We start from the raw sequence: 25,753 nt of genomic DNA, 5'->3' as shown, positions 1-25,753 counted from the left end.
CATCTGTTCATTCGGGTCTCATATGTGTCATCCCCAAACCAGTCTCCTGATGTCAGCTGGGCACTTCATCCCTCTTAGCCATAAGGGGTAACCAAGGCTCAAAGCAGGAGGCCCAACTCATACCACCATGGAGAAGGCAGCTCTTAGGCCAGCACTTAGGACTCCTGCTTGTAGGGAGAAATAAGATAAGGTTTGGGCTCATATCCTCATGAAGACTAGACTATCTCAGGAGAGAGCTATTTCTAAAGCTCCCCTGCTGTGATAAGGGGACTGGGGGTGGGGGTCACTTTACCTGCCCCAAGGTCACTGGGGTGCAGGGTGAGATTAGATTCATGTTCATCCATATAGCTAAGCCTTTCTCAGAGGCTGACTATGCTGGCGGCATAGGTGGTTTTCTTGTAAATGGACAGAAGACCCCAGCCCGTTAAGAATCCTGTAAACAGGGCCTTTCTATCAAGAACCTGGCCCCAGGGCTGACATTAGGGTGCACCATTTAAGGGGGCACCAAAAATCTCAGTAATCAAGATAGATAATTAATGCAATATTATAAAAAATAAATGCCAACAGCCCATGGTAAACAAGATACCAAAATTTAAGATGGGATCAACAACGGGGGCATCTGAGCTGCTCAGTCGGTTAAGCTTCCAACTTCGACTCATGTCATGATCTCATGGTCCGTGGGTTCGAGCCCCGTGTCGGGTTCTGTGCTGACAGCTCAGAGCCTGGAGCCTGGTTCGGATTCTGTGTCTCCCTCTCTCTCTATCCCTCCCCCACTTGTGCTCTGTCTCTCTCTCTCTAAATAAATAAATAAATAAACAAACAAACAAATGTTAAAAAAAAATGTTAAAAAAAGGGGGAGCGTGGATCAACAACAGCACCCTGACGAGACATATCGTAGTTTGAGGCAAAAGGAAAAATCAGTACTACCCAACTTGTCCCAGCCCTGCCCAGCCCTTCCTATCAACACCAGCCTGCCACGGGCAGTTTGCTCCCTGCTGCTGAAGGAACTGTCAGGTGCACACCAGCCCGTGGGCTTCTCTGCCAGCCAGTGGGGTGGATAGACAGGAACCCAAGACCCTTCCTTCATCCCCTGAACAGAGATGAATCGCAGCCCAGGGCCTGGAAACATGCCCCCTCTTCTTTCAGCAGACTTAAGAAGCTGCCGAGCAAGGTGCTGGACGACACGGACGATGATGACCTCAGCACGGACGGGGGGAGCCTCCACGAGGCGCCGCTGAGCTACACTTTCCCCAAGGACAGCACTGCCATCAGCCAGATCTGAGTCCCCTTCCAGGGCTGTGGAGGTGGCCCGTCATGCCTCGCGGAGACCCTCAGCCAGCCTCCTGCAGCGGGGACCTGCAGCTAGCTGCACACATGCAGCTGGGAGCGGGAGCGGCAGCGCCCACGCGGAACAGAGACCCGGCGTCCCCTGGTCACAGGACAGGCTGATTCCTCCACGTCGCGGTCCTCCCAGAGTCTCTAAGGGGTAGCACGCCTCTCCCAGCTCAGGCAGGTGGCTACTGCAGGTTAAATGTTGACTCCCGAGGCAGAGGAGCCACCACTCATTGCAGGGTTTGGAGAATATGATTTGGCAGGCGGAAGCCCGGGTTCTGCACCGCCATCTGCTGGCACCGTTTGCAGTGCTGCTCCTGCCCCTCCTTCCTCCCCCACCAAAGAAAAGGGTCCAAAGTGCTAGTTATTATCTAACAGCAATTGTGCAGGGGAGAGAGAGGATGTATAAACTGTACATATTTTAGTCCAGATTCTCATGGACTGCTTCTGTTGCCCTGTGGAATATTACAGAGGCTATGTAGGGTGGCTTATTTGTAAACTCCACACTTCTAGCTTACTATTTTTTAAAACATGGAGCTATTAGATTTTTATTAAGACCTAGATGAGAGAGAGGGTAGAATACAGACTACTTTGGACATGAGAGTTGGAAAAAAGGAATTGTCGTGGTGTTAAGGGACAATTAATTCTGAGAAGAGAAATTCAAGTGGTCCTAGTAAATAACTAATGGAGGGAGAGAAAGTCTGAGCATCACTTGTATCTGTGGCCCTGCTCACTTATTTTATCTAGAATTTTGTTGTCATTTCTGAACCCTGCTGAGACCAATTCCTGGTCACCAACTGCAATGTCTTTACCACAGTTGGGGTAGGGAGACTTTTAAGTAAGGCTTTTGGCAAGTGATGTAGTTTCTAGAGGGATGGGGTCTTACTGTCATTTCTTATTGGTTCTTTCCTCCCTCTGCCCATGTCAGGCCTCCAAGTAGCCTCCTCTGCCTAGGGTTGCTTAATGGGGAGTAGGATGGTGTGGGGACAAGGCTCCTGGACAACCATGTGAGGAAGAAAAGGTGGTGTCCAGTAAGGTCACAGGGAAGGGGAGGAGAGGAGATAAGCAGGCATGTGTGGGTATGCAGAGAAAGGAAGAGAAGGAAGTTCTTGAAAGCTGGGGGGATGTGTAGACAAGGGGCAGATTGAGTAGGATTTCGAGTTTATGTCAGAAAAGCAAGGGAAAACATGAAAGCCAGACAGGAGGTGTTTCTGTACAAACTGGAAGGCTCCTCCCAGCTTCCTGGGACAGAGGGACATTGGCCAGCACCAGGCATACTGTAATTGGGATTCACTGAGGTCTGTGGCGAGACCATGTTGCTGGGACAGCATTATAGGGAACGTGGAATCAGGAACATGCAGTATCCCAGTACTTCTTCCTGGCTTTTCTAGTGTCACCTCCCACTTTGATTGTTCCCAGGTATGGCCAGAGGCCAAATCCAGTCACAGTTGGGCCCCTATAGGTGAGGGCCAGAGTGTAGAACCAACAGCTCAGGAGGGCCACGCCAGGGAGAGAACACTGTAAGATGTGTGTGTATGCGCACACGCACACACACACACATACACACACACACACACACACACACACACACACACACACACACACACAATGGGGCAGAGAGAACAGTGTTCAGTTGCTTTGACAGTGTCCCCAGGCATTCTAATAGATGGGAAGCCTGTGGACCAGAGAACTCTATGACAGTTACCAAGAGGAGCAGGGTGTTTCAATGTGCTACCTACCTGAGGTCACAGAGCCCACTGAGCGGGATTCAGAGTAATCAGTTGGGTTTAAGGGCAGGTGTCACCATCCCCTACCCCAGGATCCCCCCCAACCCCCAGTTGAGTCAAACCCTTTTCCACCTCTGCTGGCTTGGAGTGGTTCTTGCCTCTAATTACTTATTTGAGGTGTGGAGAGATTCTTCCCTTTAGCTATTCATTCATTTAGCAAATATTTATTGGGCATCCATCATGTGTCAGGCACAGTCCTTGGCCCTGGGAATACAGCAGCGAATAAAGCAGACCAAAATCCCCTCCTGGAGTGCAGTTAGGGGAAAGAGGGTGATGACAGCAGTCATACAAATGAACACAGAGGCTGAGCCCCTCCCTACCTAGCCCTGGAGCTCCTCTGTGCTCTTGGGGACACAACAAGCCTGGTTCACTGGAATTCCCTTCGACCCTCAGTATATTCTTGGTTTCCCTGCTTCTTCCACCATCCTTAGAATTTGCCAAGAAGTCTGCCTAAAAATGCCTCAGCTCACTCATAACTGCAGGTGGAAGATGAGAAAGGCCGGAGATGCAAGAACTTTGGGGGTGAGTGTCCATCTTGCTTTGTGAGAAAGTCACTGTCTCTCTTTCTTGCCAGTTCCTTGTGGTAGCCATGAGTCTGGCTGCAAGAAGCAAAGGTGCCCATGAAAAGAGAACAGATCACCATTCAAAAGGGTTGAATCCTTACTGGAAAAGATGGGCCGCTGTAGATGTTAACAAACACATCACCCTACATAAGAATGGCTCTAGCAGTGAAGCATGTGGTGTAGCGGGCTGGGAACAACATTGGACTGGGACTTGAGAAGCGTTTTCAAGTCCTCGCTCTTCTTGCCCTGGTGACCTTGACAGGGGTGACCTTGATGGAGCCTGTGCTCCGTTGCCTGGAATAAATGAGGACCATGGTGCAAGGTCCTTTCCAGCTCTGACATGCTATCATTTGATTTTATTATATACTCATTTTTTTCTGTTTGTTGCTTTAAGAACTAACCCTATTCAAGAATATTTTCTTTAGCTAGCTTAAAAAGAAAAAAATATTTTATTTAATAAACAAATACGTGGCCAAATGCAATGCCGAGGAGACAATCATCGTATATCTTTATAATTTTTTTCCTGCTTCAGAGTGTCATTTGACAAAGGCAAGAGGCTTATTCTGTTGGGCTACAGCTTTTGGGTATGTCTGATTGCTTTGGTTTGTCATGGGGAAGAGACGTTCAGGCACATCTACCTCCATGTGCGTGAACTGGATAAAGCAAGGTTGCCTTTCAATAAATGGTGTCACCCAGCAGGAATCTTGACTCTCCCATTATTTTGACTCCCTTGTTTGCTCCAGAGCTTGGCTCTTTGTCCACCAAGAAACAGCAAGGTGAATGGCTGGAAACTGCTCGAGGAGGTAGAACTTGTCATGCCTGGGACCCGTTTCTGAAATAGAAGGGTGGGTGTGGGTCAGTGATAAACACTGAGAGAATTAATATGCCTGCTGCTGGTGATGTGCTGAGAAATCCAAACTGCCCACTTGCAGAACAAGGCAAAATGGGAAGTGTGTTAGTAACTGAGAATAAACAGATACTCCCTGTTTATTCCTTGTACCTAAACTAAAATGGGTTCTCCAACAATCAGCATTTACACATGATCTCTCTTGATCGACAACAGGCTGACTGCAGGTACCAGGGTCCCCATTTTACAGGAAAGAATTACTTCTCCATGGAAGGGACCTATGTTGCTCATTCTTTGTCCTCACATACATCCTCTGCCCTGTTGCCTGAAGACTGCCTCCTCCATGACCTATGGCCACCCTGTTCTGGGTCAGCCCATAGGAGCAGGTGGGGGTTGGGTATTTCCCTGTTGTCACTCCATGCTTCATGTAACATTTTGGGCTGTGGCTCCTATGGAGACTCGTGACTCCAGCACCCACAGGACTTGGGTGACCATACCTCCCCTTTGTGCCTCTGGTCCTAAAGCTCGTCCTGGTTTCCTATTGCTATTCCTCTGGGTCCCTTGGCAGCCCTGGTGGGTTCCTGCAACATTGCCTACCCCCCTCCCCCACCTCAGTGCAGCTCTCCAGTGCAGCTCTTTACTGAATTCTTTGGTTCACTGCAGGTGGGTGCTGTCGCCTGTACAGAGCTGTGCCCACTGCCCTGTCGATTCCCCCAACAGTGTAAATAATCCTGCCCATCCAGCTATTCTGCAGCCCCTGACTCCTCTTATTCTGACTGAATGGAGCATCTCAGATATTAAATGAGATTCTCTAATTTTAATTAGTCCTCAAAGGCTTTGCATAAATTCTGTTTGCCTTTTTTTTTTTTTTTTAAAGTAGGCTTCATGCTGAGCACAGAGCCCAACGCACGGCTTGAACTCATGCCCCCGTGAGAACAAGACCTGAGCTGAGATCAAGAGTCAGATGCTTAACCCACTGAGCCACCCAGGTGCCCCTGTGTTTTTCTTTAAGGTCAGGTTTGTTGAGGTATCTGTTTATCATTTGTAGTAAAAGGTGCTCTTGTTAGTGTTACCTGCTTTTGAAACTGGATTTAGGCTCTTTCCTTGGACCCCCTGCCAGGGTGTCTTGGTGGGGACAGGAGACCCAAGGTGAGCCCAGAGCCAAAGGGAAAAGTCCTTCCAGGCCTGAGGCACCCTCCTCCACATTCTTGTCATTTCTTCTTTGAACTTGATAGCAGCAGTGATCCCATCTTTATTAGTAGACAGTCATTAGCCAGAAAGGTTTTTTTAAAATTTTTTAAATTTTTGTTTATTTTTAAGAGAGCACGAGTGGGGGAAGGGCAGAGAGAGAGAGGGAGACACAGGATCTGAAGCAGGCTGTCAGCACAGAACCCAGTGTGGGGCTTGAACTCACAAACTGTGAGATCATGACCTGAGCCGAAGTCGGATGCTTAACGGACTGAGCCACCCAGGCACCCCAAGCCAAGAAGTTTTCTATTCGAAATTTTCACATGATGGGGGAAGTGACTTGACAGCAAGTTCCTGTTAGGGGCTAGATAGCCCCGAGGCAGAAGTCCCAGGCTTTGCAGAGGGATCAGCAATGCCTTGACCCTATTCTCACACCTGTCGAATACCCGGCCCTGAAAATCATCGTGGGCATTCATGCGTGTCTTCCTCCACAGGGCGAGTTTGAGTGTGTACCCCATGCCAGGCTTATCAGGGCTGGAAAAAATGTGCCAGTGCACTTCCCAAAGGCATTCAACAACAATATCTACCCTGCGGGGGGAAGTTTGCAAGTTTCCTACTGTGCAGAATCGGCTTGCCTTTACAACAGATTGTCAACAACTCCTTGGGGATGGGGAGCATGATTCCAGAGGTTTCCTGGGTAAGCAAGATTAAACAATTTTAAGAGCAAGGCAGAAACCTCGCAAGGTAAGGAATCTGAGGCTCAGAGAAGCCTCAGATGTTTGGCTATAGCTCACATGTGGAGCCAGTAGCCAGCCTGTAAGCAGAAGCTGCCACCCTGGGCCAGGTGCTGCAGCAAATACAAGGTTTAAGCCACAGTCAGGCACCTTCAGGAGCTTACAGAATAATAATAAAATGGTGATGATTAAGCTAAATGAAAATTATAATTATTCAGTCCTTCATACGTTTATGACATACCAAATTTGTGTATTTTTCCCATGTCTAGTTGCTGGCCTTCCCAAGGGCATGTGGGTGGAGGTGGAGTGCCACGAGTGGAGTCTGGGTCTCGTTCTGGGGCTCCCACTCTACCCCCAGGAATCTCTGCTGCCCCTCACCCACACTCCCCACCCCAGGGGACAGAGGTCTTTCATGTGATCCTGTGTTAGGGACCCCTCAGGCCCCTGGATCTTTCCTTTTTCGGATACTCCCTCAGTTGTTGGTTTCTAGGCAGCTCAACCATTGGTGGCCTGCCCCCACTCTCAGCACGGCAGTCCTTTGGAGCCACAGACCTCATGGATGAGGTGAGTCACAGATTTTTAGCTGCTCATCTGACTTCCTGTCTCTGGTGCCACTTGCTGTTGGGCTGCCGATCTCTTATTTTACCCTCAGTGGCCTCTTGGTGCTTTGCTAACCTGACCTCTCCGGGCCCAGTCTGGGGTGGGATGGCTGCTCTAGGTGGTCACTGGGCCTCCCCACATTCTCACTGCATGAAAGGTGGTCTTTCAGGAATGTCAGCAAGTCCTGGAATTTGGTTGGTTCTCAGCGAACACTTATCTTCCCAGCCCCCAGATTGCTCTCTGGGGAGATCCTTCTAGAGCACTATTTAACAATAACCTCCATTGTGTAGTATCCTTTCCTATTAGTCTTACATTCAAAACTGCACTTGCAGCCTGAAATCAGCAGATTGTTCTCAACAGAACACTATCCACTGAGGTCACTAATAAAACCCCTCACCTCAGAGTAGCTCATTGAAGAACATCAGGTGGGTGGGCTGGAATCTGAAAACCCTGGGCTGCATAGCAGTGGGCTGCCTTCCTGGAGGTGATGGCATAGTCTCTGCTAGGCTGGGAGGGGTGGTCCCAGGGGGAAAGCGCTCTGGATCCTGGATCCCTGCAAGTGAGCAGAGGCCAAAGCATGTCTAGGGAAGGGGGAAGTCTGAGCAGAGCCAACTTCAGGACTTGGAGCCGTGTGCAGAAGCTAATCACTAAGGAAAGAGGTCCCTCCGCCCCAGCTGTCTCCAGGACTGGGAGGGCTCTGGCTGTGGAAGCCAGACGCCTGGTCACCTTAATCGGGTGTATGAGCTGGGCATGGGGGTTGTGTGTGCTGGTCAAGGAAGCCGATAGACCTGCCTCCCCAGCCACACAACAGACAGAGGGCGCCCCTTCAGGATGCCACACAGGGAGTCTACAAATCTAGTCAGTTTTGCCCTGTGGGTGATTCTTTCTTGGTTTTTTATTTTGTTTAAACTCCATTATAGTTAAGAGAGCCTGGCTGGCTCAGTCGGAAGAGCAGGTGACTCTTGATCTCAGGGTCATGAATTTGAGCCCCACTTTAGGTATAGAGATTACTTAAATAAATCCATGAACTTAAAAAGATAATAATTCTCATGGAGAAAAATAATAGCATAGATTCCAGTATAGTTAACATACAGTGTTATGTTAGTATCAGTGTATAGATTCAGCGATTCTATACGTGGCTCACTGCTCATCGTAAGTGTACTCTTACTTCCCATCACTTATTTCACCCATTATTCCATCCCCCTCCCCTCTGGTAACCATCACTTTGTTCTCTACAGTTAAGAGCCTGGTTTTTTTGTCTCTTTTTCTCTTTGTTCATTTCTTTTGTTTCTTAAATTCTACATGTTAGTTAAATCATAGTATTTGTCTTACTTTGACTTATTTTGTTTAGTATTACGATCTCTAGATTCATTCTTGTTCTTGCAAATGGCAAGAATTCATTCCTTTTTATGGCTAATATTCTATATATGTATATCTCACATCTTTATCCATTCATCTACTGATAGACACTTGAGCTGCTTCCATAATCTGGCTATTGTAAACAATGCTGCAATAAATGTAGGGGTGCATGTATCTTTTTAAATTGGCATTATCGTATCTTTCGAGTAAATCTCCAGTAGTGGAATTCCTGGATCATAGGGTAGTTCTGTTTTTAATTTTTCGACGAACCTCCATACTGTCTTCTGCAATGCCTGCGCCAATTTGCGTTCCCACCAATAGTTCATGAGGGTTCCTTTTTCTTCACATCCTTGTCAACACTTGTTGTTTCTTGTGTTTCTTGTTTTAGCCATTCTCACAGGTGTGAGATGAGCTCTCATTGTGGTTTTGATTTGCATTTCCCTGATGATGAGTGATGTTGAGCATCTTTTCATGGATCTGTTGGCCATCTGTATGTCTTCTCTGGAGAAATGTCTGTTCATGTCTTGTGCCCATTTTTAAGTTAGATTATCTGGGGGTATTTTGGTATTGAATTGTGTAAGTTCTTTATATATTTTGAATACTAACCCTTTATTGGATATGTCATTTACACATATCTTCTCCCATTGAGTAGATTGTCTTCTAATTTTGTTGATTGTTTCCTTAGCTGTGCAGGAGCTTTTTATTTTGATCTAGTCTCAATAGTTTATTTTTTCTTTTGTTTCTCTTGTCTTAGGAAACATATCTAGAAAAATGTTGCTATGGCCAATGTCAGAGAAGTTATTGCCTGTTCTCTCTTCTAGGATTTGTATGGCTTCAGACCTCATATTTAGGCCTTAATCCATTTTAAGTTTATTTCGTGTATGGTGAAAGAAAGGGGTCCAGTTTCATTCTTTTGCATGTTGCTGTCCAGTTTTCCCAACACCATGTGTTGAAGAGACTTTCCCATTGCATATTGTTGCCTCCTTTGTCAAAGTTTAATTGACCATATATAACCATGGATTTATTTCTGGGCTCTTTATTCTTTTCTATTGATTTATGTGTCTTTTTTTTTTTTTTTTTTTTTTTTTTTTTTTTTTTTTTTTTGGTGCCAGAACCATGCTGTTTTGATTACTAAAGCTTTGGACTATAACTTGAAATCTGTAATTGTTATACTGCAAGTTTTGTTTTTCAAGATTGCTTTGGCTATTCTGGCTCTTTTGTGTTTCCATGCAAATTTTAGGACTGTTTGTTCTAGTTCTGTGAAAAATGCTCTTGATATTTTGATAGGAATTGAGTTAAATCAGTAGATTGCTTTGGGGAGTATGGACATTTTAATATTTGTTTCTTTCAATCCTTGAGTATAGAATATCTTTACATTCATTTCTCTTCAATTTTTTTCATCTGTGTTTTATAGTTTCTAGAGTACAAGTCTTTCACCTTGGTTAAGTTTATTTCTAGATATTGTTTTTGTTTCAATTTTAATGGGACTGTTTTCTTAATTTCTTTTTCTGCTACTTCATTATTAGCGCATAGAAATGCAACAGATTTCTGTATGTTGATTTTGTATTCTGCAACCTTACTGAATTAATTTATCAGTTCTAGTAGGTTTTTGCTGGAGTCTTCTGGGTTTTCTGTATACAGTATCATGTCATCTGCAAGTAGTGAAAGTTTTATTTCTTTCTTACCAACTTTGGTGCCTGTCATTTCTTTTTCTTGTCTGATTGTTGTGGCTAGGACTTCCAGTACTATGTTGAGTAAAAGTGATGAGTGTACATCCTTGTCTTATTCCTGACCACAGAGGAAAAGCACTTAGTTTTTCCCCATTTAGGTTGATATTGGCTGTGGGTTTTTCATAGATGGCCTTTATTATGTCGAAGTATGTTCCCTCTAAACATACTTTATTAAGGGTTTTTTTTTTTTTTTTATCATGAATGGATGTTATACTTTGTCACATGCTTTTCTGCATCTATGGAAATGATCATATGTTTTTTATCATTTCTTTTGTTGATATGATGTATCATATTGATTTGAGAGTATTGGACCAGTCTTGCATCCCCAGAATAAACCCCACTTGACTGTGGTGAATGATACTTTTTAATGTATAGGAAAGATTCTTTGTTAACATCTAAAATCCCTTGACAGAGTGGAATCTGCAGTTGGGCAAACACCCATGGGCCAGGAATCTTTGCACCTTATCTTATTTAATGTGTCCCCTGTGAAGTGGGTAGTGTTACCCCTTTCACATGTTAGGGAACATGTACAGAAAGAGATAACTTGTCCAAAGTCACCAGCTAGTAAATGGAGCTGGGCTGAAGTCTCTGGTCTGCTGCTCTTACCAACCTAGAGCTTCCCTGTAACTTGACCATTCTCCCTTGCTACCTCTCCAAAATAGTCACCCTTGACCCCTAGCTGAGGCCATTAGCCACAAAGTCTGGATGGTTTGTCTGAGGTCACAGTGCCCCAACCTCTGGACTGTAAGTCTGCACTTGGAGCATGAGGCCTGCCTCCTCCTTTATGTATGCCCCCATCCTGCCAGCTGCAGGCTGCCAGCCTGGCTAACCTCTGGGTCCTCTGTTCCTTCCAGGACAGACTTTGTTTTCCAGGAAAGGACTTGGAAGTTAAGATAAACCAGGTGTCTCCGGTTAAATGCCCTCCAGCCTTTGAAAGGGCAGGACTGATAAGCCTGCTGTGCAGCTCCTAGGTTTGCTCAGTTCCATGGCTGGGGCTGGGGCTGGGGCTGGGGCTGGAGCTGCGTTGCCTTTCATCAGGTGCCAGTGGTTCCCAGCAGTTCCCAGCCTATCAGTGGGCACGAGTTCGGGGCTCTTTGGAGATAGGCACCTGCAAAGCTAGACAAGGGAAACTGGATCTGTCACAGGTAACAAGAACCCTTGTGCTCCTGGCTCCTCTAGGAGTCAGTCCATGTCACTGTCCAGGATGTCCAGCTTCTCTTGGCATTTAGATAATAAAGGATCAGAAAACAGAACTGGCTTCCACTCAACCTGCCTGCAGCCTCCTCCTTTGAGCAGCTACAGTCCAGAGCTCTGACTCTCCCAAGCAACGTTCCTGCCTGATCCATACATGGTGTCCTCAACCAGCTTCATTTTCTGAAATGAATGACTGACCCCACAGCCTCCTCCCCTTCATGACAATTTTTCTTTTGTTTGTGTGTTTCATTGCTGCTGGATTCTAAAATAAAGGTACAGAGTGCTTGTGGGCTCACTAAAATTGGGTGGCCTTCCCAGGCCCCATGGAAAGGTTAGGTGTGACCAAGAAAACCAGGGCTCGTTAACTCCCTGGAAAGTCAGAGGCATGCAGGCAGGTGTGGGCTTTCTGAGGGGTGCCAGCCTGCACTCAGAGCTTGCTTCCCGGAAGTTAGGAGGCCGACTGTAAAGTTCGCCCCTGTGACTTGGCTACCAACATCAGCAACAAAAACATTTAGGAAGCACCAAATAGGAGGAAGACAGAAATGTGCAGGGTTAACATGACATCAAATGGCTGAGAATTTTCACTTGAGGAGTTTCCACTATGTTTTTTGAAGGAATTTGTGTTCTCATCATCAAGAATGAATGGTAGTAAACATTTGGTCGTATCTGCTTCATGTTTATTTTATTTTTATTTTTTTAATGTTTATTTATTTATTGGAGACAGAGAACGAACAAGCAGAGGAGGGGCAGAGAGAGAGAGAGAGAGAGAGAGAGAGAATGAATGAATGAATATCCCAAGCAGGCTCCATGCTGTCAGTGCAGAGCCCAACATGGAGCTGAATCTCACTACAGTGAGATCATGACCTGAGCCAAAGTCAAGAGTCAGACACTTAACCGACTGAGCCACCCAGGTGCCCTTGCTTCACATTTGTAAATAAAATGTTATGGATAAAGTTGAAGATATCTCCTTTGTCCCCCACTCCCTGCTCTTTCCTTTTCTCCCTCCAAAAAAAAAAAAAAAAAAAAAAAAAAAAAGACCCAAAAACAAAACAAAAACAAACACACACACACTATGGAGAGAATCAGCCAGGTGTATCAGCATCTAGATTAAATGGAGTTAGGGATGATTGGAGGTGAGACCCATAGAGGGAGAGACAACACCCGCACTGGGGAGTCATGAGACTGCCAAGGGGCATACTTGACTAATGGCATGGTGACTAAGCTGCCTTTTAACGGTGAGCCCAGACAGGCAGGGCCCTGGTTTGGCTGAATTGGAATGTCCCAAGTGTGAAATGTTGCCCCAGAGATATTACTTCTCCTTCCCTAACCCTTATCCCTCAAATGTGGTGAACAAATACTAAAGAATATTGAAGGAACACCCAGTGATTTGCCTGTTTGGGAAGTGGCATTTTTGGCTTGTCTGTGGTGCCCCTGTGTCCAGTTCCAGGCTCACAAAGATCCGGGTCTCACTGTGTATCTCCCCAGGAGAACCATGGGTGGTGGCATCCTCTGTCATTCCTGGAAACACCCAGCCTAGGCCTGGAATTTATTGTTCTTTGGCTGTTGTCTTGATGGTGAGGAGGGCACTGTGCACATCATTCAGGGCCAGCTGGGAGCTGGCCGCCATGTTTCTTTTGCTGTGTTCTGTCTGGAACCTTGATGGTCCCAGTGTGAGCTTCATTTGGTAAATTTCCCTTTTAACTGTGACATCGTTGCTGGAATCCTTCCATCCCAGGAATAGCTCTTCAAACAGTATGGCAGTAGAAGAATGCATTGTAGTATGTGTTCTTCCTTCAGCAGGCATTTTCTGGCCTGAAGTTTCTGCAAATAGGATCACCCCTCAGCTTACCAGGAGGCCTCCTGTGTGCTCCTGGTTGTCAGGGAGAGGGACTGAAAGACCTCATTTCTTTCTTTATGTATTTGTTTTTCCATATAAAATAGGACAACTGTATTACCAAAAATTGGAAAATAACTCCACCAGTCTGATGCAGCCATCATGAGCATTTTTAGCACATTTCTTTCCGGTCTTTTTTTCCTTATGCAGTTTCTTTAAACATAACTCCAACCATGGTGTTTATGAGATTTTATATATGCTTTGTTGTCACCTAACATTAGAAAAAGCATGTTTCCCAATATTAGATAATCTTTATCATTTTTTTTAACATTCATTTTTGAGAGTGAGAGACACAGAGCATGAGCAGGGGAGGGGCAGAAAGAGAGGGAGACACAGAATATGAAGCAGGCTCCAGGCTCTGAGCTGTCAGCACAGAGCCCGACACGGGGCTTGAACTCACAGGCTGCGAGATCATGACCCAAGCTGAAGTCGTACGCTTAACCAACTGAGCCGCCCAGGCACCCCTCTTTATCACTTTTAAAAATGCTGCATAACAAGCCATTGAGTGAATACCACCTGTTAATTACCATCCCCATATTATTGGGTATCTAAGATCTGCAGTTTTGCCTTCCTACAGTAAACAGTTTTGTATCTGTAGGGTTTTTTTTCCCGTATTTCAAATTATTTGCTTTGGTAGATTGTCAGAAGTGGAATTCCTGGGGTGTCAAGTGAAAAACAAATCTTTGAGTCTCTCTAAGTGTTGCCAAATTGCTTTTCGGAAGGGTTTACCAACTTGCATAGATACCAGTGATGTACAAATGTGCTGGTTACTCCACATCCTCTATCCCTCAGCTTTGCTAACTTAGCTCTCTTCTGAGTAATAGGACAACCTCTTTGATCAGGTTCATCTCCTTTCATATTGTCAGTGGGGCTTATTTCACAAGGTGTTCTTTAAATTTATATCTATTAAGGTTGGTGTGTTTTTTAAGTAACATAGAACATAAAATGCAAATAATGTAACAAACAGTAAAAAAAAAAAAAAAAAAAAAAAAAATTCCTCCATCCCTGACTCTAGTGTCTGCAATCTTCACCCAGAAGCAACCACTCTTTCTGGTTTCTTCGATTTTCTTCCAAGCCAACTTCCTGATTTTCATCCAGGCCCCAGAATTTATAAGTGTCCCGCTGGACACATTCATAGAAAAGTAAATAAAAGCAATTTTAAGGGATTTGAAAGATGGTGAGGAGAGTGTGGACCTTGGAACTGCCCCCTCCCCCAGGGTGCCTCCTCCCCACCTTCCCCACGACAAAGGACACCTGACTTTGAACTGCTTTCTAGCAGGGTTACCTTCAGAACTGGAGCTCATGACCCAGTGAGGTGATACTGAAGGAAAGCTGGTCATAACAGTTTTTTTTCTTTTTTCCAGTAACTTTTGTGCCAAACACATGAGAGGCTTCACCACAAGAGGCCAAGGTCTGTCTGAAGAGGGCTAGGCCTTACGAAGGGATCCAGGCCCAGATAACTTTGTGGACTGTCCTTTCCCACCTACCCATTCAGATGTCACATCTCTTGGTCCCTCTTTTGGTGACTATTTTCTGCTTCTCACACATTTTCTTGGGGAGGTCCTAGATTCCTTACTCTCTGACTTCCCACTGGCTTTCTTTCAGGTTCTTTTTCAAGGACACCCTTTGCCCAGTTCTAGTGTCAGACCCAGTGGGTCTCTCTCCTCTAGCAGATCCACATGGTCAAAATCTTAAACATAGGGACACCTACTAGGAAAGGCAGTGAGAATGGGGATCATTGAGGCAAGTAGCCTGGAAGGAGAGAAAATACAGGGTCAACCCCATTTTCCTGAGATGGCAACAGGAGATTGGGACCAAAGGCTCAGGGTCTGTGGGAAGTGGCATTCCCAACCAGATATTAATGGTGGCTGCAGGTGTGAAGTTTTCTAAAGGCCTCTCTGTTCTAGTTTGGGCTCTTTAAGGGGCTAAGAGACTGATGGCATGGAAGGCTTCACAGGGCGAGTCCTGGCCCAACAGCTGCAGTAGCCAGCAGGGGGAGCTGTGCTCCCTTCTGGCCGTGATAGCAGATTAGTGAGCCCTGGCTATCTGGAGCCCAACCCATCAGTGGTGGAGTCCCAAACAGGACTTTGGATAATACCAAGGTTTGTCTTGCCAGCCTACCCCAGATCATCTGGGGCTCCTAAGTTACTGCTATGTTGCAATATTTGCATTGCACTGATTTTAATTCTAACATTTGTTGTGAGCTGCTATTTCATGAGACCAAAGTTACTCATTTGTACCTTTCAAAGGGCATTTGCCGTGCATCTCCTCTGCCCTGGCCTACATCGAAATAAGTAGGACTCAGTCCCTGGAATCAAAGGAATAAGAAATGATCAGTAAGAAATTAAAAAAAAAAAACAAAACAACAACAACAAAACAAGGGGCAGAGTTCAAAGCACTAATACATAGGTGAAATGTGTTGTGGTTTATGGGGGAAAGACCACTGTTGGCTGGGGCAATTAGGGAAGGCTTTGTGGAGGAAATTTTAGTCTTTCACATGAGTGCCGCTTTGGTAGAAAGTACAGGGTGAACGCATGACTGCCTTGGATTCAGAGAATCAGCCAGTTGTGTTAGAGTCTAGGATAAATGAAGTGGAGGAATGATTGGAGGTGAGGCTGGAAAACAGGTTTGGGAACATATTTTTGGAAGATTTTTAACACCACTCCCAGAAACAGGGAAGCAGCGGATGTTTATACACAAGAGACTCTGGATAAACAAACAAACAAACAACAACAAAAACCATACTGTTGAGTTTTATGCCTTCTTGTCCTTTTTGAGAAGGAGATGAATTTTTTTTTTAAGTGGCTGGTAACACTTAGCTCTTATAAAAGGTATGATCCTTGATTATCAATAAGGAGAATCAGCTTCTTCCGACTGAGAATTCTCTGATTATCCATTTTAAACATCCTAGGGTGCAAATCACTACTTATTTCAAATCAGTGCTTTTTGAACTTGAGTGTGCATCACAGTAGCCTGGAGGGCTTGTTAAAACTCAGACTACTGGCCTCACTCCCAGAGTTTCCAGAACAGCCAAGAATTTGATGCACGTGGAGAACCTCTGGATTACATTTCCTACCTGCCTTTCTCAGCATATCCACTGGGTGGCAGCAGAGAGCATGAGTCACCACAGTGGCCAAACCCAGGAGTCCTCAGATTGAGGCTGTGGGGGCTGTTTCTGTAAGCCTTCATTGCAGGTATTTGCTACCGAATGACATGCAAACCAACCTCAACATCAAGCTGTCCAATATGCAAGGGCACGTTGTAGAAGGGAGTGCTTAGTGTCTTAGATCTCGTTCTTTCCCTGGATGTCCCCACTCCCAACTCAACCCCACACACCATCTGCTTGGCTCTCAGAATTCTCCTCAAATAGTCCCTCCTTGAGGAGGAGTATATTTCATAAGTTTCAAAGTTGCTTGCAACAAGGTTTTTGTCTGAGTGTAAGGTAAACTAGAACTTGGAATGGGAAATGTGGGGTCAAGAATGGGCAGGTTAGGCTGTGGCCATGGGGTCCTCCTTCAAGCAGAACTCATGGCACACTGCCCACCATATCTCAGCAGAGACCAGTCCTGATCCAGAAACAGGCTGCAATTAGGTGCCCTCCTGAGTGAGATGGCATCCTGCCACATCCCCCCCTGGATCTCTGCAATGTGTGCTCCTTCATGCAAGTGTTGTCCCCGTCAGCATCTCCAAGTCATTTGGTTGACATTGACCCGTTCATGAACCAACACAGAACTCTAGGAGTGATCAGTTACACAGTGCCTGTTAGTTGTTCAATGAGGGACATCATCCCTGCTTGCGATCTGACTATTCAACCAGTTGCCAAAACTGTACCCACGCTTAGTGCAAAAGTCTCCTCCTATATGAAGCCTTCCCTGACCCTTTAGATCCAAATCATTCCCTTCTCTGGGCTCCCTTGACCCTCTGTTCTAATGGAGTCCTTCTCAGACTGTGCTTAGTTGGTTATAGTTGTTTCTTCCCTTCACCATTATGTGGTGAACTCCTCCAGGGCAAAGACTGTGTCTCAGTATTCATCTTTCTTTGTAGGAGGGTCTCATAAATGTTGGAATTGAAATGACTTTTGTCACATATTTTGATAAGTGGTCAGTGGTTTGTTAAACTAAACTTTATGATTTTATAAACTGAAAGCATATTTCCTCTGGGCCTTTCTCCTCCTAGAACAAGTAGATGTGATGATTTGGGTTCTACATCATAGAATACTGTCCACCTATGGAAGGATAGACATTCTAATAAGTCTAGAAGTTTCTAAGTTAATTTGTGAATCATTGAGAAAGAATCCACTCTGTTGTGGTCAAAGGTGAAAAATGGAGTTAACTTTAATCAACAAAGGACAGAAAGTCAAATATGCCTTCTGCTAATGACCATTTTCCCTGATAATATTGTTTTCTAATTCTTTTTAGTTTATTTTGCTGGTGAGATTTGTTCTCTTTTGTTATATGCTTGAGATCAATGTTTTTATCCTAGTTTACTTAATATCAAGAATATTTTCTATTCTAGGGGTGCCTGTGTGGCTCAGTTGGTTGAGTGTCTAACTCTTGATTTTGGCTCAGGTCATGATCCCAGGGATGTGGGATAGAGCCCCCTTGCTGAGCATGGAGCCTGCTTAAAACTCTTTCTTTGTTTCACTCTCTCTGTCTCCCTCTGCCCCTCCCCTGCTTATACTCTGTCTCTCTAAAAAAAAAAAAAAAAAAGCATTATTCTAATGTTTTTGGACATTTTTGAACATTTTGAATGTTTTGATCATCTTGAACATCTTTAAAAACCACTATATTATTCTATAATGTATAAAAAATATACTTTACCTAATTTTTATAGGCAATATTTTCTTTGGTATTTGGAATTATTTCTTAAAATAGTATCTCAAAATTGGAATTATTGTGTCAAATGTTTTTTTGTATTCAAGTGGAATATTTATTTTTTCACTTATTCAAATAATTTATATTCATTGTTAATAAATACAGATTAATAATTATATGAGTATGGATGTGAATGAGGAGAAGGAGAGGAGAGAGGAGCTTCACTCTCTAGAAATAGCTATTAATATTTTCATGTATATTTGTCTAGAATTTTTTCTCTCTATACATATTTATTTTATAAAATTTGGAATCATACTATTTGCATTATCACATAACCTACTTTTCAAATTACCATGAATTTTCCCATGTTTAAAATGTATTTCTTCAACACAGTTTTAAGAGCTGCACAGTATTCCATGGAACAATACTAGTTAACACTTATTTTGTTCTTACTGTATGCTAGGAAGTTACATACATGAGCTCATTTAAATCCAAATGATTAGCATATGAGATAGGCACCATTCTCTCCATTTTAGTGAAAAGAAAAATTCAGGGGCACCTGGGTGCCTCAGTTGGTTAAGCATCCAAATCTTGATTTCGGCTCAGGCCATGATCTCATGGTTCCTGAGTTCGGGCTCCACATCGAGCTCTTTGCTGACAGTACAGAGCCTGCTTGGATTCTCTCTCTCCCTGTCTCTGCCCTTCTCACAGTCTCTCTCTGTTTCTCTCTCTCTCTCTCAAAATAAATAAATAAATTTTTTTAAAAAAGAAAAATTGAGGCATAGAAAGATTAAATAACTTGCCTCATTAAAATGTATATGAAGCAGTAGTCTTTTGTAGGACATTGAAGTTGTTTCTTTCTTTTTTGTTTGCTATCATAAGTGATGTTGCTGTTAATTCATGAAACACATATTCATTGGGTTCCCACATGTGCTGGGTGTTTTGCTAGAAGCTGTGTATGTGGAAGTCAAATTGTCAGCCGAAGGTAAGATCAGTTGAGGAAGAGACCCATCTTTTTTTTTTTTTTTTTTTAATATAATTTATTGTCAGATTGGCTAACATACAGTTTGTATAAAGTGTGCTCTTGGTTTTTGGGGTAGATTCCCATGGTTCATTGCTTACACACAACACCCAGTACTTATCCCAACAAGTGCCCTCCTCAGTGCCCATCACCCATTTTCCCCTTTGAGAGTCTCTTATATTTTGCCTCCCTCCCTTTCTGTAACTACTTTTTCCCCTTCCCTTCCCCGCCCCCCCCCCATGGTCTTCTGTTAAGTTTCTCAAGATACACATATGAATGAATTCATATGTTATCTGTCTTTCTCTTTCTGACTTATTTCACTCAGCATAATACTTCCAGTTCCATCCACGTTGCTGCAAATGGCATGATTTCATTCTTTCTCATTGCTAAGTAGTATTTCGTTGTATATATAAACCACATCTTCTTTATCCATTCATCAGTTGATGGACATTTAGGCTGAGGAAAAGACCCATCTGAAAGGCTCCTGGCATCAGACTGAATTTTCTACCTTCTGTTTCCACCTGTGACTGAGGGGCATTCTGTGCTGTGAGAGCAGTGTCTGGGCAGGTATACTTGCGCCTGTCTCTTCCATCAGCATCAATATTTCCTAGCTCATCTTCTTGCTCCACACACCTGCCAGGGTAGGAGCTGGCCTTCTTCCTTCCTGAAACAGGCAACCAAAGCCGGAGGTGTAACCTGGGGGGCCAGTCCCACCCCTCTGATTATGTTGTTTTGTCAATGCAGTGTTTTCACTGATAATGAAAATGCCTAGACACAGCCCCTGTCAGTGAGGAAAGAAAAATGCACTGGCTGCTCCACAGTGGAATAGCTTCGCACCCGGGTTACTCCCCTCTGCTCTATCCCCCCCTCTTTCTTGTAGGCTGTTTGTTGATGTATATTTGGTGTATTTGGATGGGGGCTAAGATTTTTCTGGACATCAGAAAGGAAAAAGTAAGCAGTTTGGGGATTTTCATGCATTTTATTTTAATAACAATTTTATTGAGATATAACTTATATACCATACAATTCACACATTTAAAGTGTACAATTCCTTGGAGCCCCTGGGTGGCTCAGTTGACTTTGGCTCAGGTCATGATCTCACAGTTCATGGGTTCCAGCCCCGTGTCAGGTTCTGTGCTGACCACTCAGAGCCTGGAGCCTGCTTCAGATTCTGTGTCTCCCTCTCTCTCTGCCCCTCCACCACTCACGCTCTGTCTCTCTGTCTCTCTCTAAAAAAAATTTTTTTTTAATTTAAAGTGTACAATTCCTTGATTTTTTAGTACATTCACAGAGTTGTACAGCTATCAATACTATCTAATTTCAGAACATTTTTCTCACCCCCAGAAGAAACCCCATATCCATTACCAGTCACTCCTCTTTCCCCCCCCTCATCCTGCCCCCCATCCTCCTGGCCCTGGCAACCACTAATGAGCTTTTTGTCTTTATGGATTTGCCTGTTCTGGACATTTTTACATAAATGGGATCATACAGTATGTAAGCTTTTGTGTCTGACTTCAGCTTAGCATGGTGTTTTCAAGGGTTCATCCATATAGCAAGTATTGGTATTTCATTCTTTTTTTTATGGCTGATAGTGTTCCATTGTGTGAATATACCACATTTTGTTTGTATAATCATCAGTTGATGGACATTAGAGCTGTTTCCACTGTTTGGCTATTGTCAATAATGCTGCTATGAACATAAGTGTACAAGGTTTTTTTTTGAACAAATGCTGTCAATTTTCTTGGGTATACAGTATACCTAGGAAAGGAATTGCTGGGTCATAAGGGAACTCTGTGCTTAACCTTTTGAGGAACAGCCAAGCTGTTTTCCAAAGTGCCTGCATAATTTTATGATCACACCAGCGTTGAAGGAGGGTTTCATGCATTTTTCACTGCAGTTATCATGACAGTCTCTAAAAGCTAGGCACTCACAAGCCAAATGGCCCAATGGCTCCCCAGCTCACAATTCCATAGTGCCAAGGACAATCTCAATCAGCTGTGATCCTCTTATCTTTCTGCAAGACACGGTGACAGGTATACAGGGTCTCCATGTCTCATGTTTGCATAGGTTGTTTAGATAGTCGTCCCTAGAGACTCATAGTTTTCCCACTGATACCTGACTTTTGTTGGCATTGGTGGCCTATGAGTCTAATGACCTCGGTGCAGCAGCTCGATCACACTTTTACCTAGAATCGCATGCTTAGGACCCGTAATAACACTCTTGCATAGTTCTTTGCTGTTCACAAAGTGCTGTATTACTTCCCTTTCCTTCAGACCTTCTGCTCTGCTTTTAAAGCTGTTGGCCTTATTAAAGCAAAGTAATTTCTGCTGAGATATGTTAATGGTCAATGAGATGTTGGCCTTTCATCAGGGAACTTTGAATATTTGCCTGGTGAGAAGGCATCTGTATTGGTGAGAGTATAGACCCATAACAGAGTAGACTAGGTTTTGAGGCCCTCTCTAATCCGGCCCTAGGGGACTGCTCTCTGTGCACAGGCCATAAGCTTGGCATTGTTGTAGGAACATAATACCATGTTCAAACCAGAAGAATTTTCTAAACCTTTCCTCTTATACAAAGATCACTTATGAAAAAGCTAAGATTGGTAGGATTTCAAGGAATTTTTCTTTTTACTTATTTTATTTTCCTTTTCCTAAACGTTGAGTATGTAATAACTAAAAGTGTTTAAAGAAGCAAAAAGTCTAAAGCCAAAGATCTAGAAGCCTTGGGGGTTTCCAGTTCTCCTGCAAGGGCAATTCTTGTTCATGAGTGTTCCTTCCTTCTTGCCCATAAGTCAGTTCTCTATGCCTAAGAGAACATTCCTCACAACCATGGTTTCTTTAAAAAGACAGCCTTTGCAGAAGACTCTTGTCAAATGTTTTTTCATCGTCTATAAATTACATACAACTCTTTTCCCCCAACATTAGCATCAATGTGTATGTTGATTTTATCTGAAAATGTTCAGGCATGATCACTCCTCAGAGGAGCTATGTTCCCCTCCCTCTCTCTGTCTCTCTCTGACCAAAATTTATATATTCCCAAGTATTCTTTGTGTGAACTTTTTATTATGTCGACTCACCCTGGGTAAAAAGCTACCAGATGCTGTAGAAAAACCCCCTTTAAAACCCACCTCCTAAGGGAGATGGGCGTTTCTCAAGCCTGAGCAGTCCAGAATCCTAGTTAGAAGGCCTCATGGTCAATCTAAGGGCTGGATGTCCCTTGTTTAAATTCAAATTTATTTTCTAGTTCTAATGCAAATACAATTTGCAGTCCTACCCTGTACCGCTTACTGGAATAACCCACCTGCATGTTTCTGGTCCTGGCATTATATCACTCAGAGATAGTTCTAATATTCCAGTAAGTTACCACCTGGAAATGAAACATTTAAAATTCCCAGGACCAATGGGCTGTTGTATTACCAAAGTCTTGTTTCCCTATGTTATTTACTCGTCAGAAATGCATTGATTCCTTGTTATTTCAGAGGCCATCTCACCCCGTTCCTGCTTCCATAAAGGACTGTATCTAAAATAACCATCATGTCCTGTCTGTCCATCATATTCTAAAGATTTTATGGGTGTGGAAAGATGACATCTTTGGCAAATGATTACTTCTAGTGTCTAATTTTTATGAATTTAGGAAGTTCAACTTGATCATAAGCTGAGCATTTTTTGCTACATTGCATGCCATTTTCTCAGAATGGATCTGATAACTGAGAATAGTAACCATTATGTACTGAGTATATATCATATGCCTTAGAGTCACTATTATAGTGCTTTATAAACGTTACCTCATTAAAATTTTTTTTAAGTTTATTTATTTATTTTGAGAAAGATAATGAGCAGAGCAGGGACAGAGAGAGTGCATCTCAAGCAGGGTCCACACTGTCAGCATGGAGGCCGATGTGGGGCTTGAACTCACGAACCGTGAGACCATGACTTGAGCCGAAACCAAGAGTGGGATGCTTAACCAACTGAGCCACCTAGGCACCCCTAAATGTTACCTTATTTTATTCCTAAAATAGCCCTGTGAGGTATGTATTATTGGCAGCCTTTTTGGGAGAAGGAAGAAGAGGCTCAGAGACACAAAGTAACTCCCCAAGATGACATAGTTAGAATTTTGGTCAAGCGGCAGGTGGAACTTACTTGCTTATCACTGTTCTTTCCTTACATTGGGGATGGTCCATGCACTGACCAGTGAGACCACTGGCCACTCCCCTACCCAGCTCCAGGATCACTGGCAGCCAGGTTAGTATCCTCCACATGGGAGCCTGGAAGATTCCTTCCTGGGGAAGATAACTGGCACAGGGCATAGAACTGAATGCCGAGGATTGGGGGTTCCTCAGTGAAAGTGACCCAAAATTTACTCTGGTGAATCCCACAGTGGAGGGATCCTGACCCCACACAAAGGGTTACCATCTGCTAGTCAGTACCCCATTCTCAAAAATGAGTGGATGGCCGGGGTGCCTGGGTGGCTCAATCAGTTGAGCATCTGACTTTGGCTGAGGTCATGATCTCACAGTTTATGAGTTCAAGCCCCACATCGGTCTCTGTGCTGACAGCTTGGAGCCTGGAGTCTGCTTTGGATTCTCTGTCTCCCTCTCTCTCTGCCCCTCCGCTGCTCATACTCTCTCTCTCAAAAATGAATAAACATTTTTAAAAAATTTTAAAATGAGTGGATGGCCAAGGGTTATCAGGCATTTGAGAGAGATCACTAATATCAAAGAGACAAAAGCAAAGAAAGATTTAAGATGAACATGGGAATTAACAGGCGATCTAGGTGGCAGAAGGGAACCACCACCAGAGCAACAGCAAGGTCTTGTGATTGGCCCTCAGAGAATATATACTCAAGCACAGGAAGTTGTCATGGGGAACAGAGAGCAGAAATAATCTTTGGAACTTCAAAGTTTGAGAGCGGGCGGAAAAATTAAAGAGTTAGAAAATGAAGTTAAGGAAATGAGAAAGTAGAACAATAACATAAATGAAATGGAAAATAGGAGAGAAAACATAATAAGATTATAGGATCTATCCAGGTGGTCTAACATCCAAATAATAGGAGTTCCATAGAGGGAGGATAAGAGAACATGGAAGAAAATTATCAAAGACACAATTCAAGAAATTTCCCCATATCCAAAGGACATGAATGTATAGATGGAGAAGGTCCACAAAGTGCCAAGCACCACACGTGAAAATAGACCACAACAAAGAAGGTAATCATGACTTTTCAGACCACTGGGGGTGAAGAGGAGACCCTAAAAGCTTCTTCTGTGGAGAGCAAGGGGTTATCAGGAGTCAGAATGGCATCAAACTTAAAAAAAAGAAGAAAAAAAAAAAGCAACACTAGATGGTCAAAAACCATGGAGCAAAACTTCAAAATTCTGAGAGAGAATGATTTCTCTATACCAGAATTTTGTACGCACCCAAATCATCAATCGAGATTGATTGCAAAGTCTTTAAAACTTAGACTCCTGTTTATCCTTAGTTGTGTTCCTCCGAAATTACCCAAGACAGAGGAAGACATAGGATAAAGAAAGTAGGTGATCCATCCCAGGAGATGCATTCTGAGAATCCCCAAGATGATGGAAAGGGAAGCCACAGGGTGGCTCTGAGGAGCTTGCATGGAGAGCAGCCAGTCCAGGCTGGAGCAGGAGTTTGGAGAGCTCTGCCAGGATGTGGGGTGGGGACTGTCCAGAAAGAAGATGCCACTGATACAGGATAGAATGAGTTTTGTTGTACTGAGAGATTGCTACTTTTGCAGGGAAGTTAGTGATGAGTTAGTAATAAGTAAATAAAAAGTGATAACTGTTAACTCCAAGAAAAATGAACAGTTATATAAGAAAGAAAATATACAGTGCACTTCATGGCCTAATAATCACATGGCAATAGGGTGTAAGCCCTGAATATCGATTCAACCAAAATGAGGACATAGTTCTATCTGCCGAAGGGAGGAGGGGAGGTGGGCAAGGAGATTTAAGAGAGCAAAACCTCAGCTTCCATGTGGAAGGTTGATACGATCTAAAATCTAAATAAAATCTAGGTCTAGCAACATAAATGTGTTGTTTGAATATATAGAGCTAAATACCAAGAAATCACTAAAAGAGTTCAAAGTGGTTGTGTCTAGAGAGTGGGATTCAGGGAGTAGAGGATGGAGCAGGAGAGTGCTCATTTGTAGGCAAAGCTCTTAGAACCTTTCGGACCGTTAAAATCAGAAATTTGTGAAACTCTGATTTCTTTTAAATAAAGTCAACAGCTAGTAGGTACAGAATCAGTATTTGAATCCAATTCTGTCTGAAGCCAAACCTCTTATTGTCTCAGTTTTGCCTCTTAAATGCTTAATACATATTTGCCTTAAGACTCTGATTTTCTTTTGAGTCTGGTTTGTGCAATTCACACAACAATCTTTAGACTCCACGAGCTAATGGTCTCTGTTTATTTTGTTGACCACTGTTGCCCCAGGGCCCAGCGGACCACCTGGAATAACTAGGCCCTCACAAAACATTAGTGTGGTGTTAGATCCATTTTCTAAATCTCTAACGGTGTTGATTTCGATTGTCCCCATGCCTCTTTAAGACTGTTTCCGTCCTTGGGGCGCCTGGGTGGCTCAGTCGGTTGAGCGTCCGACTTCGGCTCAGGTCATGATCTCGCGGTCCGTGGGTTCGAGCCCCGCGTCGGGCTCTGTGCTGACAGCTCAGAGCCT

General features: G+C 43.8%; 1 protein-coding gene across 5 annotated transcripts in view; it reads left to right on the top strand.

Annotated features, from left to right (window-relative positions):
• CGNL1 (cingulin like 1) overlaps positions 1–4,380 on the top strand; it is a 157,439-nt gene extending 153,059 nt beyond the window's left edge. For 4 of the 5 annotated variants that reach the window (XM_042941917.1, XM_042941916.1, XM_042941918.1 and 1 more), the window contains one exon: positions 1,147–4,380. In XM_042941917.1, the coding sequence (XP_042797851.1) occupies positions 1,147–1,282 (136 nt within the window). In that variant the 3' untranslated portion in view covers positions 1,283–4,380. The remainder of the gene's footprint in view (positions 1–1,146) is intronic. The other variant, XM_042941920.1, reaches the window with a different exon arrangement.
• The last annotated feature ends 21,373 nt before the right edge of the window (positions 4,381–25,753 follow it).

This window comes from Panthera leo, chromosome B3, assembly GCF_018350215.1.
Source record: "Panthera leo isolate Ple1 chromosome B3, P.leo_Ple1_pat1.1, whole genome shotgun sequence".
Lineage (NCBI taxonomy): Eukaryota > Metazoa > Chordata > Mammalia > Carnivora > Felidae > Panthera > Panthera leo.
The sequence above is the reverse complement of the archived record's forward strand: the minus strand, read 5'-3'. Positions and strand labels throughout refer to the sequence as shown.